At 56.4% G+C, this 16,564-nt stretch overlaps 1 protein-coding gene across 1 annotated transcript; it reads right to left on the bottom strand.

Annotated features, from left to right (window-relative positions):
• Positions 1 to 4,790: 4,790 nt before the first annotated feature.
• On the bottom strand, positions 4,791 to 8,865 carry GRXCR2 (glutaredoxin and cysteine rich domain containing 2). The gene is made up of 3 exons (XM_059860115.1): positions 8,415 to 8,865; positions 6,047 to 6,262; positions 4,791 to 5,036 (listed from the first exon to the last, which is right to left on the bottom strand). The coding sequence occupies exons 1-3, from the start codon at positions 8,832 to 8,834 to the stop codon at positions 4,857 to 4,859; spliced, it is 816 nt and encodes a 271-aa protein (XP_059716098.1). The 5' UTR covers positions 8,835 to 8,865; the 3' UTR covers positions 4,791 to 4,856.
• Between the last annotated feature and the right edge of the window lie 7,699 nt (positions 8,866 to 16,564).

Genomic DNA, 16,564 nt, shown 5'->3' with positions numbered 1-16,564 from the left:
ATCTCCCCGGCGTCCCTCTGCCCCCGATCTCCCCGGTGTCCCTCTGTCCCCTCGGTCCCCCGGCACCTCCCGGGCAGTGGCGCCACCGTGTGGCCATCGCGCAGCGCCCGCGAGAGACACCTGGGGAGAGAGAGGGACACCTGGGGGAGAGAGAGACACCTGAGGGGGAGAGAGAGACACCTGGGGGAGAGAGGGACACACCGGGAGGGAAACCTGGGGAGAGAGACCCCAGGCTCAGGGACCCCCAGCCCTCAGCAGTGCCCAGCCCCACACGCCATCCCTCAGAATGCCAAAGCCTGGGAAGCAGGGACAGGTATCCCCACAAAGCGTGCGCACTTCTCCTAAAATCGTTAACGAGCTCTTGTAATAAATGTCTTTCCAGAATGATTTGCTTATTCCAAGGAATTTTCTCCTCCATCTCCTCCACACAGATGGACCTAAAGCAACCACAAAACTGACTTTGCCTGTAACCCACCCATAGGTCCAAATTATTTTTCCCACCCCGCTGTTGGCTCTGAGTGTTTCCAGAAACCTTCAGCAGCTCAGCCTGGGGGTCCCAGTGGTTCCACAGCCGTCCCTCGCATTGCTCCAACCAGAACCAGCCGTTCCCCACTTTCAGAAACCCAGCAGATGAAACTACACCAAGAATTGCTGTGCTCTCGCCCACCATCCAGCAAATGCCCGGACAGTTTTCCACTAACAGCCCCGAGCAGAATGGTCACACTGGCCATTATTCCAGACCCAGGGAGTTCAGACCCCACGTACCTGTGCTGGCTGGAAGGTGAGCCATCCCTTCCAGCAGGTACCACGGCGTTTCTCAGAAGTTGTTGCAGGGGAATCACAGGGCTGCACAGACATCACTGCAGCTCACACAGAGCAGTTCGTATGAAATCAAAAGATTCCAAAGCAATGAAGGGCTGGGTTTACATGTAGATCAAATGTAGCCCACATAAACCAAAACAACAGCCTCAAAGACTTGCAAAAATAATAATGTTTAAATTCATAAATATTCCAATTCTTTCTTTTTTCACTGCAGGGAAATAAGGCAGCGATATTGCAAATTCAGCTAAAGCTTTCCAGATTCCTCCACTTTTTTTCTGCTTTGAAAGGGTGGTGGCTGTGAATAAATGTAAATTAAAAACCCACTGCACAGATTAGTCACTGTGATTAAGATTGATAAATACAAAACCCTTTCACATATGGAGATACATATTTCAAATACAGATCAATTCATCACACCTGAACAAAGTGTTTTGTTCCCAGGTCATGGACTCACTTTAAAAGGACCCCTGCAATCAATCAAAGGCCACCCAAAAAACCCCAAACCCCACACTGGTGCTTTCCACTGTCCAAGGGACCTCTGTGCTCCGTCCCCATGGACCCCAAAGTGCAGCTGCTACACAAAATCCCCCAGCTGGGCCACACGTGGGATTTCTGGGGGCCAGGAGGTGTCTTGGCACTAGCATGGCCTCGAAGAACCCCGACAGTTTTGGCTCTGGTGTCTCTGGGAGCTTGTCTGGTCACACCTCCCCACCCTGATTTGCAGCCCAGCAACATTCCGAGGCTGCACCTGGGAGTCACACCTGAGAGAACCAGGGCAGGAGCCCTCGAGTCGGCTTTACCCAAGGATTTATCAGTAACTCTGGCACCACCTCTCCAGCGCCACTGCGTTCTGGGTTAGAGCCATGCCACCCTGCACCACCCTCAAACGGGATTACTGAACCATTGAACCTCCCAGTGCTGCGCCGTGCTGCTGCCAGCCTCGCTGCTCTGCTCCAGCCAGCACGGGGCGGCCCTGACTTCTCTTTCCCAGTCGGCTCCCAGCTTGCCCACGCCCTGCAGAGCACATCCATCGCTTGGCCATGGTGTGGCAGCCAACAACAGTCAGTGAATGAGGCTGCCCGAGCTGCCAGAGACAGCTCTGGAGTTCTGCAGCAGGGCAAGAGAAACAATGGTTGCTTTTTTGCTCTTGGGTTTGTTTTTTCCGTAGACAAACCCTTAAATGCCTTTTCACGTCTTCCTGTTCTAAGGTAAAACAAGAACTGCTGTAGAAAATTACCAAAAAACATGAGAAATAGGCTCCAGACTAAGCATCTTTGCCTGTATTTACTGTTCAAAGTCCTGGTAGCTGCAGGGATATTTGGGTTTTTCCTTTATAAAAGAATATCACGTAGAGGACAGTTTGGGTTTTGGTACACCACCACTCCAGGGGTCTGCTTCTAATACTGAGCCATTAAACACCAGAAAAAAAATAGGTGCTCAATTAAACCAAGCCTGCATTTTTAGAGATTCCTGTATTTCCTCCACCATTCTCATCAGAGACACTTCAGCTGACCCCGCTGAGATCACATGCAGAAGCCTGGTGAGTTCAGCAAGTCCCATGCCATCTTTCCAGGCTTTCAGCAAACAGGAAAAACTTGTTATTTTTCAGCAGAAGTGCAACACGTCATCCTCCACTCCTACCCTAACCCATAAAGTGATCCAGTTTGCAAAGATCTGACAGTTTTTGATAAAAGGTCACCCAGCAGAACTTACTGTCCAGCTGCTGGATGGCAGCAGCAGGAGCCAGGCTGCCCAGGCAGGTCAGGGAGGCACTGCCCAGGGCAGGTCAGGGGGGCACTGCCCAGGCAGGTCAGGGGGGCACTGCCCAGGGCAGGTCAGGGGGGGCACTGCCCAGGGCAGGTCAGGGGGGGCACTGCCCAGGGCAGGTCAGGGGGGCACTGCCCCAGCTCTGCCCATCAGGGCTGGGCCATGGCCAGAGCCAGATCTGTGCTGGTCTGTGCTCTGAGCTGGTGGCAGGACCAGGCTGGAGCAGGGCAGTGCTGGGGTTCAGCTTGTGCCATCTACCCTGTGCCCACAGGGGAGGGAGGGAGGGATGGGGGGCTCTGAATTCAGCAGAAATAACAGCAGCAGCATGTGACAAGTAGCCCATTGCCTCGGCAGTCAGCTCACCAGGGTGCTGCAGGAAAGTTCAAACTTCTGCCAGGTGACATAAGAGCATTTATTGGGTAAATCAAGCCAGCGTATCACCACAAATGAAAGTACATTGGAGGCTGGGGAAGCAAATCCCTGCTCTGCTTGGTCCCCAGGACCCTGGAACCTGTGGGATAGGACTGAGCAGGAGCAGAGCTCAGCTGCTGACTGCAGGATCACCCCTGTGACATGTCCACATGATGGGAACAGCTGACACAGCCAGGAGGAATGACAGTGGTTGGGAAACATCATAATTACCAAAGAGCAATAAATATTGATTTTATAAGTGCATATTTGTGTCTAGTTTTATTGTAAACACGGTCAGGCAGTTTTGCCTGGTTACTTTTTTCTTATCTTTAGCCAGCGAACTCTCCAGCAAGCCCAACAAACTGAGATCAAACCGGTCGTGTTTGAGGGAAGGGATCTGCCTGACAGCAATTTCTGATTTGGGAAGTCTCACCTGCCCTCAGTGATACCCCAAGGACACTTTTTGTGACATTTCAGATGCTGATATGATGAATGAGGCCCATCAAGTATCTCTTGTTGCACTTTTAAACAAAAGAAACCCTCAATACCCACAGCACAATTTCAGCAGAAGACATGTGGAAGTGTAGGAGCTAGAACAGCATTATTTTGAATAGTTTCAGTACTGCAGAGAAACCCTGTAACCTACCACAGGAAAAGAGAAACTTGGCCATAAATGACCCTGCCTGGGCTTGCAGCCTCAGCGTGAAGCAGATGTGAGCAGCCTCTAACTCATCAGGGTCTCGGAGGCAATACGGGAGTTAAGGCTGCACTGACATCACTCCTGAATATAGAAAGTAATAAGTTAATGCTTCAGAGAAAAAATAGCATTTGCCCTGTTTGCCTCAGGCTCCCACAGCACAGCCTCTGTGCACCAGTGGCAGCCTGCAAAGGATCCCCATCGTTGCTTCATCTCACTAATTAGAGTTTACCTGCTGCAGATTACAACACGGGATTAGCATTAAGCAAGAGCTGTGCTGCTCGCCCTCAGCCTGGTCCTGAGAAGTGCTGAGCAGCATTCAGGGGAGTTTTGATTCAGCCCTTCCTTGTAGGGAGGCTAAATCTTAATAACTTCTATTTAGAATAATAAATTCACATACATTTTTTATACCTCCAGGTCTGGGAAGGGTTTTCAATTCCCCCCATAAATCAGACCCCAAAGGGATCCCGGTGTCACTGAAGCAGGTGTCAGATCAGCAAAACCTCGGGAAATGCTTGTGACCCTGCAGGGCACAGAGAGAAACCTGCAACGGCAGTGCCATTGTTGGTGCCCGGCAAGATAAACCCAGAGAGGCACTGCTGGGACAAACGGGGCACAGACCTGCGCTGGACTCCACTGGCACCAGCAGCCCTGTGCACCTGCACTGGTGCAGACTGGTCCCAGTAGTAACTGCACACCTGTGCCGGTACCGCCTGCGCTGGCGCCGCCCGCACACCTGGCAGGCGCTGCCGCTGCCCCTCTCCTGCTCCCCGCGGTCAGCCCGGGCGCCCAGGGGAGGGGCAGTGCCAGCACGGGCTCCGTCCCGGCCTGTCCCGGCCGCAGGGACACCCACCCGCACGGGTGCTTCAGCTCCGAGCGCTGCGGGGGCTCGGGGTGCGCCTGCCCGCAGCCGGGCCCAGGGACACGCTCGCCCTGCCCAGCCCAGCCCAGCCCGGCTCTGCCCGGCCCAGCCCGGCTCCGCCCGGCCCAGCCCGGCTCCGGGGCCGGACGGGAGCGCGGGACAGCCGGAGCGCGGCTGGGGGCAGGGGAGCAGCTTCGCACCCACGGTGAGATTCGGACAGAGCGCCCTTCCCCGCGCACAGAGCGCCCTTCCCCGCGCACAGAGCGCCCTTCCCCGCCTGTCAACGCTGCCAGCGGCTCAGGCCGCGCACACCCGGCACGGCTGCAGCCCGCTCTCGTCGCACGCCGGACACCGCAGCGCCCGGTAGGACTCCCGGAATCGGTTTGCCAGCATCGAGAACTTGCTTCCATGGCACAGGGAGCAGGGAGCACAGCCTGAGCCTTTGCACTGCGAACAGCCGTGTTCAGCATCGCCCTCCTGCAGCAGACACAGAAAAACTTGTCAGGGGGGGTGAGATACCAAAGTCAGGAACACTCTTGAGAGAGGGAAGTTCTCTCTCCCAGCCTTTGCCATCACAGTTGCTCCTGACACACCAGTCTGCCCGTGACAATCAGTTCTCCACAGCAAGGACTTGGACAAAAAGGCTCCCAATGCTTGGGGACAATTTGTGGCTACTGCTAGAAAATGAGCAGTCAATGCGATGGGCTTATAACACAATACTCCAAACTCATCTTTCTCCTCTGCACAGCTCCACCCATCCTCCTGCCCGTTCTTATCACACCATTTCCACTCCGTAGCCTCAGGTTTGAGCCACACTTCATTTCTTCAGGGATTGCTCGTCACCCTCTCTGCCCAAATCCCTCATCACCACCACGCACACTTTCTTTTGAGCTGTCCTTTGTGCCTGCCTCTCTCCCACTGTGCCAGGCAGCCTCTTCCAAATCCCTCCTTGAAGTTCCTGGCAGCAGAAGGACCACAGTGACCCACACTCAGTTCCATGAAACTGTATCAGCTCCACATGACAACATTAGGTTTTGTGGGATCAAATCATGGTCAGACTAATTGGGATTCTGACCAACAAAGACTCCCCCGTGAGAAAGCAAATGTAAGGCACAACCTTATTTCAGCTGATACTAAAATTTTAGCCTGAAGCAGTCTCAGCCACAGAGCAGCTGTGTTTAGCCTTGTCAGGCTGGAGAAACTCTGGCCTGCTCTTATCCCACTGGGAGGGGTGACGAGGGATGGAGCCCAGCCAAGCTCTGTAAAGGCCAGCCATCTCCAGGGGAAGAAACCAGTGGGACACATGAGCACCTGGAGCCAGCACTGCTGTCCCCAGAGCAGGATCTCAGAGTGCTGGTGGTGATCTCCTGAGGGAAACAAGCGGTGCTTTTCATCCAAGCTTAGCTGGGAGCCAGATACAGAGATGGATGGGGCTTGGGTGGTTGGACCAGGGTTGTGGGGAAAAAGCACTTTCCATTTTCTCTTACCTGCACATGCTGGCTGCAAGTGACCATATTCTCCACATCTTTTTTATGGCCACCACTAAGTCGCTCTTTCTTCTCCCGGTAAATGAACGTCCAGTCATTTATTCCCTCGGTCTGGATGATTCTCCTCATGAGCTCCTTCTGGTCCATCGGTGCACGGATGATTTTCAGGTTGCTGGTGTAGATGATGATCTTGCCAAAATCTACAACTGGGGAAGCCTGAAGAAGGAAGTTGCCTGTGTCTCACCAGTATAAATTCGTTCTGCAAACACTGATGTCCCTGAGCTTCCAGAAGAGTGTCCCCTCCACCAGACCAGCTCTCCTGACCACCCCCAGAACATCCAGCAAATTGGAGGTGGAGGTACAGCACTACTGAGTAAATTTGTATTTTTTCTAGTAATTTTAAAGCCAAACATTTCCCTGAGAGCAGCACTCTGCTGACCTGGTCCCTCCTCCCTGGTGTCATATGGAGTTACTGGGGCCTATTGTTTTACACACTCTTCATATTTCACAGACATTCTAAGTGTCTGTGTCAAGAAGCCATGCAAAAGGAGATGTTCTCCCAAAAAATGCCCTGAGTCACACCAGCTGCTGTGGTGGCTGATGCTCTGCTGGCAGTGGGGCACCTGCTCCCCTGTGGGGAGGAGCACGAGGGGGAGGCAGGTGAGCACAAGTCCTGCCCACCTGCAGAAGGTGAGAGCCCCGTGTGTGTTACAGACACGGTGCTGCCAGCACCGAGTGCACGCTGATGCAGCACAAGCTGCTACTGGACAGTGTGGTCACTCCAGGTATCTGTGGCTGGGGACACTGGGGAGGGAGAGGAGCATTACCCAGGAATGCGAAACAAACCAACGGGCTGGATAAGATCACAGTAGTGCACTGTCCTCGGGCAGGAGAGATTCATCGTGGCCTGATGTTTGCAGGCAAACTGCATGTCCAGGGTGTCAGTGGGTCAGATATCAGCCATCTGGGTTTCCCACGCACAGCTTTGATGAGCACCAGGAATTAACAGATTTCAGAGTGTTCAAATCAAGGCCATAAATATTTACACATATTGTGCATGTACTGCCTCTTAATAAGGACTAAAGAAGCACTTCTCTATCCGTGGCATTAATTATATGTTAAGAAAATAGCCAGTGAAACTAGGCTGGGATTGTCAAAGTAGCCAAAGAGGAATTCTGGCTGCCAGGGGATACAGACACCTGGTACCCTGAGGGCAGCGCTGGCTTCCTGCCAGCCAAACTCACCCAACTTTAGTATTTTAAATCTCTCTCATTAGCTTAACATCCTCCTTACATTGGACTGACTGAGACACAGTAGGATTCCCAAGTACAGATACCAATATGTATGGAAATGTTCTCTTCTGCTCTACCCAATGGGCAGATGCACACCAGGACCGGGAGGACCCAGAGCACAGCTGGAGCACAGCTGGCAGATGCTGTTCCCTCCTGCAGACCCTGAGGATCCTGCCATGGGTGGCATATTCAGCACACAGAATTCCTGGAGATTCACAAGCACCCTTTTCAAGTCCTGGCCTGACAGAAGAGTTTTGTGTGGATGAGGCTGTGGTGTGAGGCTCCTGTCACCACACTGCTCCGAGCAGGATTTACCCTGCAGCTGAGCCCAGAGGGGGACACCCCAGGGCAGCACTCACCCTGCAGGGGCTGGCAGGGGACACCCCAGGGCAGCACTCACCCCGCAGAGGTGACAGGGGACACTGTGGGCAGCACTCACCCCGCAGAGGTGACAGGGGACACTGTGGGCAGCACTCACCCCGCAGAGGTGACACGGGACACGGTGGGCAGCACTCACCCCGCAGAGGTGGCAGGGGACACCCCAGGGCAGCACTCACCCCGCAGAGGTGACAGGGGACACCCCAGGGCAGCACTCACCCCGCAGAGGTGGCAGGGGACACCCCAGGACAGCACTCACCCCGCAGAGGTGACACGGGACACGATGGGCAGCACTCACCCCGCAGAGGTGACAGGGGACCCCCAAGGGCAGCACTCACCCCGCAGAGGTGACAGGGGACACCCCAGGGCAGCACTCACCCCGCAGAGGTGGCAGGGGACACCCCAGGACAGCACTCACCCCGCAGAGGTGGCAGGGGACACCCCAGGGCAGCACTCACCCCGCAGAGGTGACAGGGGGACACGGTGGGCAGCACTCACCCCGCAGAGGTGGCAGGGGACCCCCAAGGGCAGCACTCACCCCGCAGAGGTGACAGGGGGACACCCCAGGGCAGCACTCACCCCGCAGAGGTGACACGGGACACGGTGGGCAGCACTCACCCCGCAGAGGTGGCAGGGGGACCCCCAAGGGCAGCACTCACCCCGCAGAGGTGACACGGGACACGGTGGGCAGCACTCACCCCGCAGGGGCCGGCGCCCGGCCGGCAGTCGCGGAGCAGGGCTGCGCTCCCGGGCCCGCCCCGGTGCTGATCCTCCCGCAGCACGCTGATCCTCCGGGCGCTCAGCGCCGCGGGCCAGCAGAAGCTGTCGGCGCTGCCGGGCGGCTCCCCGGGCCCGCAGAGCGGCTCCCCGGGCTCGAAGCTGTGGCGCAGGAAGCGCCGCGAGCGCTCCTTGGCCGGCGGCTCCAGCTCCTGCCCGTCCTCGTAGACCTGCTTCAGCACCCGGCCGCTGCCGGCCGAGGAGATCTTGAACCTCACCCTGCGGGGCCGCCCCTCGTGCCGCAGCTCCTCCATCTCTGGGCTTTCCGGCTGCAGGGCCTGCAGATCAGCTGCGAGGGCTCTGGCTCCAAAAGAAAACTCTTCCAGCCTCCCCCCACGCATGATGTATAATTCAAGGTTTCTAGTAGTTCCTCTCATCTTACAGCAAAACTGACACCACTGTATTAAATATTGATGGAAATTCACGAAGAGAAAATATCACCGGAGTGAACTCCAAAGCAGGCTGGTGAATGGGGGCCAGGCTGGACAGCGCAGCAAGAAAGGAGTTAACCTGGAAGAAGAGGATTAAATGGGAAACTCTACCCATTTTCTGAAACCGTGGAAATGCTTCTGCCACTGCTGTGATCAGAACTACCCCAAATACATCATCCCAGTAGCTTTTAATCATTTTCTGACAAGGTAAAAAGTTAAAAAGGCAAGTTCAGAGGAAAAGCAATCCAGCCTCACAAATTGCAAATGTGAATAATTCCTCTCCCATTCTCACACTGAAACCCTGAGAGCACAAAGCTCAGTTTCATTTTCATCTAATGTGCTCCTCTACAGGTTGTGAGATCTAATTAAGATATTCTCTCGTTAGTGCTCAATCCCTGTTTGTAATTCTTGATGCCTTTTAGGGCCTTTTGGACCATTCTGGGTTTGGTTTTCATTTTTAGGAGACAGTCACTGATGCAGCCCAGCTGAGGTACCTCCTTTCCCCAGCACTGCCAAACCTCCATCTCCAGGTACCCTGAGACCCAGACACCTCCCAGGACGGCCCATCCCCAGAGATCCCCCCAAAGTGGCCTGGTCCCTGTCACAGAGGCTTGGGGTCCTGGGCCCATCCCTGCCTGGGCACCTCGAGCTCCTCTCACCTTTTGATGGGTAAAATAAAGAGCATTGTGTGGTACAAAACACAGCTACAGGTAACTGCTGCCTGGGCTTTAAACTTCTCCCAACGCCTACTCAAATCACCTAGGTCCCCAGCAGGAGTTAAAAATCTCTTTTTTGTTTTTGAGTTCCAAGATTTTAGTACATATCCACCACATTACCCATCAAGGGGGACTCTGCCTTGGCAGGATGTAGGCAGAGGGCTTCATTTAACTTCTTTCAGCTCAAACCCAGCACTGTTAGAGCTTAATGCTCTCAGTAGGTTAACTCATTAGTCTTTTAAAAGTTTGTTAATGAAATCCCAGGATGACTCTTTAGAAGCTGCCAGCTAATAATTCCACTGCACAGCCCTTCCACAGACCAAACAGCCACCACGAGCAGTTTCTGACGTGACAGACACTGCTCCGAGGGTCCCCTGGGCTGCGGGAAGCCTCATCACAAGGACCTGGATAAAATGCTTCCTGCCCCAAGAGAGCAGGTCTGGGCACGCCTGGGAACGCTCACAGCCCCGGAGCCGCCCTTGGCATCGCCTCAGCCCCGCTGCAGAGCTGCTGCCGGGCTCCTTCCCACCCGCACGGCAGAACCTCTCTTGGTATGAAAACTCGGATTTGCATGAGCCGCGCTCGGCTCTGGCTGATTCCCCCGGGAAGGCGGATCCAGCCCTGCCCCTGTGAACCCCTGAATCCAGCCTCGGAGCTGCTGCTCTTCAAAGGGCCCCCAGCGGCCGTAACCTGACCCAAATCGCACTGCGAGATGCCTCAACTGGAGCTCATTTTCTTTTGATTGAGGGAACAATCAGGCAGGAAAGGCAGTTCAAAGCAGCCCTGAGAGAGCAGAGCAGGAGCACCGCTGCGAGCCGAGCGAAGCCGCCGCTGGCAGTACAGTTATTCACAGGCGCTGCCCCAGCTGGGATCCGCACCGCGCCGCTGGCACGGCCCCGCTCTGCAGGGCTCGGCCGGGCACGGCCAGCCCGGGTCACCGCAGGGCGGGACACAGAGCCGGCTGCTCTGCCCTCGCTCCCAGAGCCACTCGCTGCTTCGTGCCCGTGCGTGGGGACTCTTGCGGAGTTCCCCAAGAGGCCATTCCGCATTTCTGAGCTGCTCTGAGCATCCCGGGTCAGCGCTCCCACATTAAATATCCAAACGGGGACTTTCTGGCTGGTGTTTGATGAGGCCATCCCCAGCGCCACCCGCGACCCCCGGAGCCCGCAGGTGCGGGGCTGGCACGGGCGGGGCGCGGGAGCCCCCGCCGCCCGCACGGCCCCGCAGCTCCCGGGGCCAGCGGGGGTTTGTTTCCCACAGCCCGCACGAGCCTTACTAAAAATGCAACGAAAATAATTTAGCATTCAACAGTGAAATCATTAAGTTGCACGACCTAGATGATCGCAGCGCTATATTTGACTTCAGACTCTGTTCCAGTGCATTTTAATGGCACCTGCCTTCCGAGCGTGGGGCCCGTGCTCCCCCCGCAGCGGAGGATGGGGCAGCCGGGGGCTCTGCAGAACAAAGAGCCAGCCCTCGCCCCGAGCAGCACAGCGCTGCTCTGGGGCACTGCAGCAAGGCTGGGGCTCTGCAAAGCGCGGCCCAAAGAGAAGCCACAGGCAGCCGGACTCTGAAGGCATGTTTCCACCTGCAAGCTTTGCTGGGAAACGCTTTGTTGCGCTGTGCTTCCCTAGAGCAAGCCCTGCTGCCCTCCTTCCCTGCACAGAGAGCAGGATGGGGGCGAGCACCGGGCTCTCAGCTGCAGCAGAGCCCTGCTCACATCACCACGAGCACACAGCAGCCCAGAGCCAGGTGCCCGGACACCAAGGCTGTGTCCCAACACCCCATGCGACACAAAGAGCACGGGAGGGCACTCACAGACAGCCAGCACAGCCTCCACTCCCTCTGGCCTTGCAGCCTACCCCTGGATTTCATCATTCCTTGTGCCAGGACATCCTGGCATCTGCAGCTAGAAGTGAACCTCAAAAACTACAAGTATTCTGCTAACTACTGCTCAGGAGTTTCCCGTTCAGCTGCACTGAGGCAGTCTCAGCTGACACTCCTTTTTACAAACCTGTCCACATGAGCCAAGACAAAGGCCTGCTTCCAGCTGTCTCCAACTGATATCTGCCAGCAGCTCAGAACATCTGTAATCTTTTACCTGACATTAAACAACACATTTTTAAATGAACAATTTTAAAAGGGTGTAGAAGTTTTAAAATATGAGCTGCCCCTGACAGGTCATACAGCGCTCGGGGCTGGCTGTGCCATGTTCAGGGTTTGGTTTGGGATGCCCAGGGTGGGAGGGACCTCAGAGGTACCTAATGCACCCCCCAAATCAGCCTGGTCAGTGTTCCAGCTCCTGCAGAGATGCACTGGATTTGGTGGGCCATTAGCAGAAAACAGGCACAAAAGAGCAGCACACAGGAGCTGCAGTGGGTGGCACCTGCACAAGCAGCCCTGGCACTCACTGCCCTAGCACCACAATTTCCAAACCATGGGAAACACTGCAGGACTGGCTCGGGTGTAAGCTCTGATGTTCAGAGCAGGAGGCACTAAAGTCTGTCTCCAGGGGAAGCAACCTGACCCACACCAAGGTATTCCTGGCCATCACCATCCTCTGCCAGGGACTCAGAGGTGCCTGAAGTGCTGGCCAGGTGGGTGGTTCCTGCCGTGAAATAAGGGGCAGGCGCAGATCCTGTGAAAATCCAAGGGGCTGAAGCAGTTTTCTTCCAGTCAGAGCACAGCCCTGGCTCCCACAGCCAAGGGACTGCATGGCTCCTGCAGAGGGGGGTGGGTGGGCACAGCCCAGCACCCCCAGTCTCTGGGCTGGGGGGCTTGGGGTGTCCTGCTCCCCCAGAGCTGCTCTTCCCCTCACTCTGAGCTCAGGCAAGCAGAAGCTGCTGGCTCACTGTCAGCCCTGGGTCAGCAACCCCCACCACGGGCGTTCCCGAACATCCCTCCTGTACCCAAATCCTGTTCCAAAGAGGCTGAAGCCTGCCATCAGAGGGGACACCCCCAGCCGACCACCGGGGCAGGGACACGGCAGGAATGCGGCAGCGGTGCTGCAGAGAGCAGCAGCAGCCCCTGCACACAGCTGGGACGGGCTGAGCCTCTGATCAAACCTCCAACAGCTCCCCGGGAGTCCTGAGCGCCTGATTAGAGCTGAGCTAAGCACTGATGTCATGCTGCATCACCTGCCCTCATGAAGGGGCTGACCGGGCTTCCTTCCGTGCTCAGCCTGCTGGTCTCACAAAAATGCCAAAGTCACGGGTTATTTAAAATTCTGGATGCTTTAACTCTCCAGTGAGGTGGATTCACAATCGTGAGGGTGCACAGACACAGAGCTGCACGAACACACCTTCACACACCGTGAGCCCGCGGGACTCCGTGCTCCAGGAAGCCAAGCTCAGGAGGTTTCCCCTGCAGAAGGCAGGGCCCGCTGCACATTCCTGGAGGCTGAAGTCAGCGGGAGTGGAGACACCCAGCACCTCCGGGAGAGCAGGCAGGCTCCGTGATGAAAGCCAGCTCACTCTGCACCTACCTAAGTAAGCACAAAAATCCTGAAGTCACAAAGAAACAAAGGAGAAAACAGGAAAAAGAGCTTCAAAGAGGGAAATTCCCAGGTGCTGAGTTTTATCTACAGACACAACTCTGCCTGGGCTTCTCCTGTGAGCAGCAGCACAGCCTGAGACCAAGCCCAGATAACGTGTGCAGTGGGCAAGGAACAGCCCAGGCAGTGGCCGAGGCACAGGGCACTGCCTGCCCAGAGCACACGGGCAGGGAAATGCCACTTTGCTGGACAAACCCACCTGGTGATGGAAGTGAGCCCGAGGGCACTGCTCTGCCCTGCAGACATGGAAGGACACTGCTCTGCCAGCTCCACCTCCGGGGCTCAAGCCCCCTGTGTGCTCTCAGTGGGCTCAGGAGCAGCCTGGTGCTGTCCCCAGACCTCCTCCCACAGGCAGCTCTGCTCTGCAAGCAGGAGCTGGGAGAAGCCCACTCAAACTGAGCCCCCAGAGCTCACCATGCACCCAGAGCAAGCAGCTGAACCAGTAAAGCAGCAGCACACCTGCAGGGCTTTGGTCAGTGCTCAGCTCTCCAAGCTGCCCCTCTGGTCCTGCACCATCCCCTGCTGGAGCTGGGGGCTGCAGAGCAGCAGGATTTATGGCCTGCTCCTGCCTGCAGCACTCACTGGTGGCCAGAAGCACCTGGGAGCCCTGGAGGTGATGCAGCCTTGCAAGCAGCAGGGCCATTTCCATGTGTTTAATTAGGTAACTGGAGCCTGCTGGTTTCTGCTGTCAAACCTACATGGAGACCAGCTTCTGGAGGCCTGTGCTCAGGTCCATACTGCTGGGAAAGCCTGAAATCTTGTCTTGGAGGATTAGAACTGCATCCCTGCAGGTTCAGCACTGATGGGCAGATCCCAGAGAAGCAGGATGCTGTGCTTGGGGTTCCGTGGCTCTCTCTGCACTGCAGGGAGAAAGGAGCAGTGCAGCAGAAATCCCAGAGCTGGTGGGGGGCACGGGCACTGTCTGCTGAGGGCCAGGGGCTCACAGGCAGCTCCAGCTCCCAGCAGAGCAGGAGGGCTGCCCACTGCCCCCCTGTCCCTGTGGGGAAGCTCCAGCCCCGGGCCGTGCAGCTCAGGGGTGTCAGGGCTGGGTTTGTGTCTGCCCCACAGGAGCACAGCTTCAATCACCCCATCCCATTCCTGCCAGGTGCAGGGACCAGGCAGCAGGAGGAGGAAGAGGAGGAGGAGCAGAAGCAGGTGGCCTGGGTGACCTCCCCAGTCACAGGAAGGACACGTCCATCCTCTCTCACTGTTGCTCAGCCTGGTTCCACCGCCAACTACTCCTAATGACACTTCAACAAACACACAACAATCTGTCTTCATGAAAATCAGTGAATAAATTTAATTTAAAAATACTTTTCTATTTCTGGCCAGGCACCACTCTGCTCCAGCTACTTCAGAATCAGCTGAAGCCTGCACAGTGCCCAACAGCCAGACTGCACAAGGCTGTAATGGCAAAACACAGCATTCAATGCTCTGTGAGCTTAATTAACAGCTCCCCTCACCCCTCCTCTTCGTGAAGTGTAGATGGGGTCTCAGTGTTTGACTTCTGCCCTCCAGCTGATGTGTGTGTACCTCGTGAAGGGGAAAAAGGAAAAGAAAGCCGGAGCCATGCAGCTGCCCAGGGGTTTGTGGGGCCCTTGGGGCCCCTGGGGCTGCGGGCGGGCATGGAGCAGGGCAGTGGTGCCCGCTGCTGCTGCCCAGCACAGCACACCAGGCCTTGCTTTGAGAGGGGGAACATTTCAGAGAGGCTCTTTCTCTGCTGGCTGCAGGTCCCCACAGGCTGCACATCCCTGCAGAGTCACGCTGGCCTAATTATGTCTTGAAGCAAGCACAAGTTATTTACTGAAAGTGCTGGTTCTGCCGCGGGCACCGCCGCGCGCCCAGAGCCCACGGCCGGCGGGCACTGCCCACAGGGGCAGCCATCCCGTGCCAGGAGGGCACTCCCACCCTGGTCCTTGGGGTCTGCAGACACAGGCAGGGGCTGCCATCCACCCTTTCAGCCGCAGCGCTGGGCGCCGTGTTTGTGGGTGGGTAGGAGGGTGAGCTGCCAGCTCAGATCTATAATCTGTAGCAGCTTGTAAGAGGCACCCCCTCTCCCTGCCCTCCAGGAGCTAAAAACAGTCTGAAAGGTCCCTCTTCCCCCGGGAAGGAGGCATGTGGCATCCACTTGCATGGTGCAGAGTGGCTGAGGCTTTCATCCACCCTGAGGCTGCTGCCGTGCTGCGCCCTCGTGGCACACAGAGCCCTGGCTGCAGCAGGGCTGCAGGGGCCACTGAACCCCAGCCCAGTGCCCTGCAGCTCCCGTGGATGATGAGGACAAAGCTGTTTCTCTCTGCTTTGGGATCCTTGGAGCTGTTTTCTGAGTCAGTGTTGGAGTTAGGCTCCCCGGGGCAGACCTGTGGGCACACCTCGGTGTGCCAGCGGAGGTGGGCACACTGCTCTCATTGTTGTCTCCCAGTTTCCATGATGAACCTCTTTGAGTAACCCCGTCTTGTAACACGTATTTCAGCGGTTCCATCCCTTCAGCACCGGGCATCCATCCCCTGGGAAGCTGCAGAGGGCTGCTGTGGGTCCGTGGGGCCGTGTCAGGCACAGCCCTGTGCAGGAGCAGTGCTGCCTGCAGCCCCAGAGCAGCAGCAGTGCTGCCTGCAGCCCCAGAGCAGCAGCAGTGCTGCCTGCGGCCCCAGAGCAGCAGCAGTGCTGCCTGCGGCCCCAGAGCAGCAGCAGCGCTGCCTGCAGCCCCAGAGCAGCAGCAGCGCTGCCTGCAGCCCCAGAGCAGCACCGTCCAGGGCAGGCAGCCCTGCTGCTGCATCAGCCCTGAGTTAGTTGCAGCAGCGGCTCCAGACGCTGCTGAAAGGGAAGGGAAGCATGAGCAGCTTTCCCACTCTGCCTTTATTTTTTAACCCCAAGTAAGAGTCGTGTTGGAAGAGAGGCTGTGACAGATAAACAGTCCAATGGAATGGTCTGAGTGTGAAGTGGAAAACCAGGAAAGCCTCACGTCCTGATCCCAAACTGGACATTGATATGCTATGTGGGCTCATCTCCTTGTTTTCTCCAGGTGCACTGGGGAATGGGGGATGGTCAGTCTGAGGGCATTCCAGAGATGAATTAGCTTTTGGGAAGTGCTTTGAAGATTTAACAAGTTGTGTAAATATAAATGTTAGCACAGACAGCTTCTGTATTGCAACAGAACCAGAGAAGGCAGCCCGGATCAGAGCCTCTCCTGGCTGTTCTGGCAGCTTGGGAGCTGCTGGTTGGAAAAGCCCTGACCCCCCCTGGGTGATCAGAACATGCAGGAAGGGCCAGAGTCACTGCCAGGCTCAGGGGAGCTTGCCCAGGGCAAATCCCTGGTGGCATTCCCAGGAGATGGAGAGCACAGGGGGCTCCCTGCAGCCACCCACATCACTGAA

Source organism: Haemorhous mexicanus, chromosome 15 (assembly GCF_027477595.1).
Source record: "Haemorhous mexicanus isolate bHaeMex1 chromosome 15, bHaeMex1.pri, whole genome shotgun sequence".
Lineage (NCBI taxonomy): Eukaryota > Metazoa > Chordata > Aves > Passeriformes > Fringillidae > Haemorhous > Haemorhous mexicanus.
Note: the sequence above shows the minus strand (reverse complement) of the source record. Positions and strands in the feature narration are given on the sequence as shown.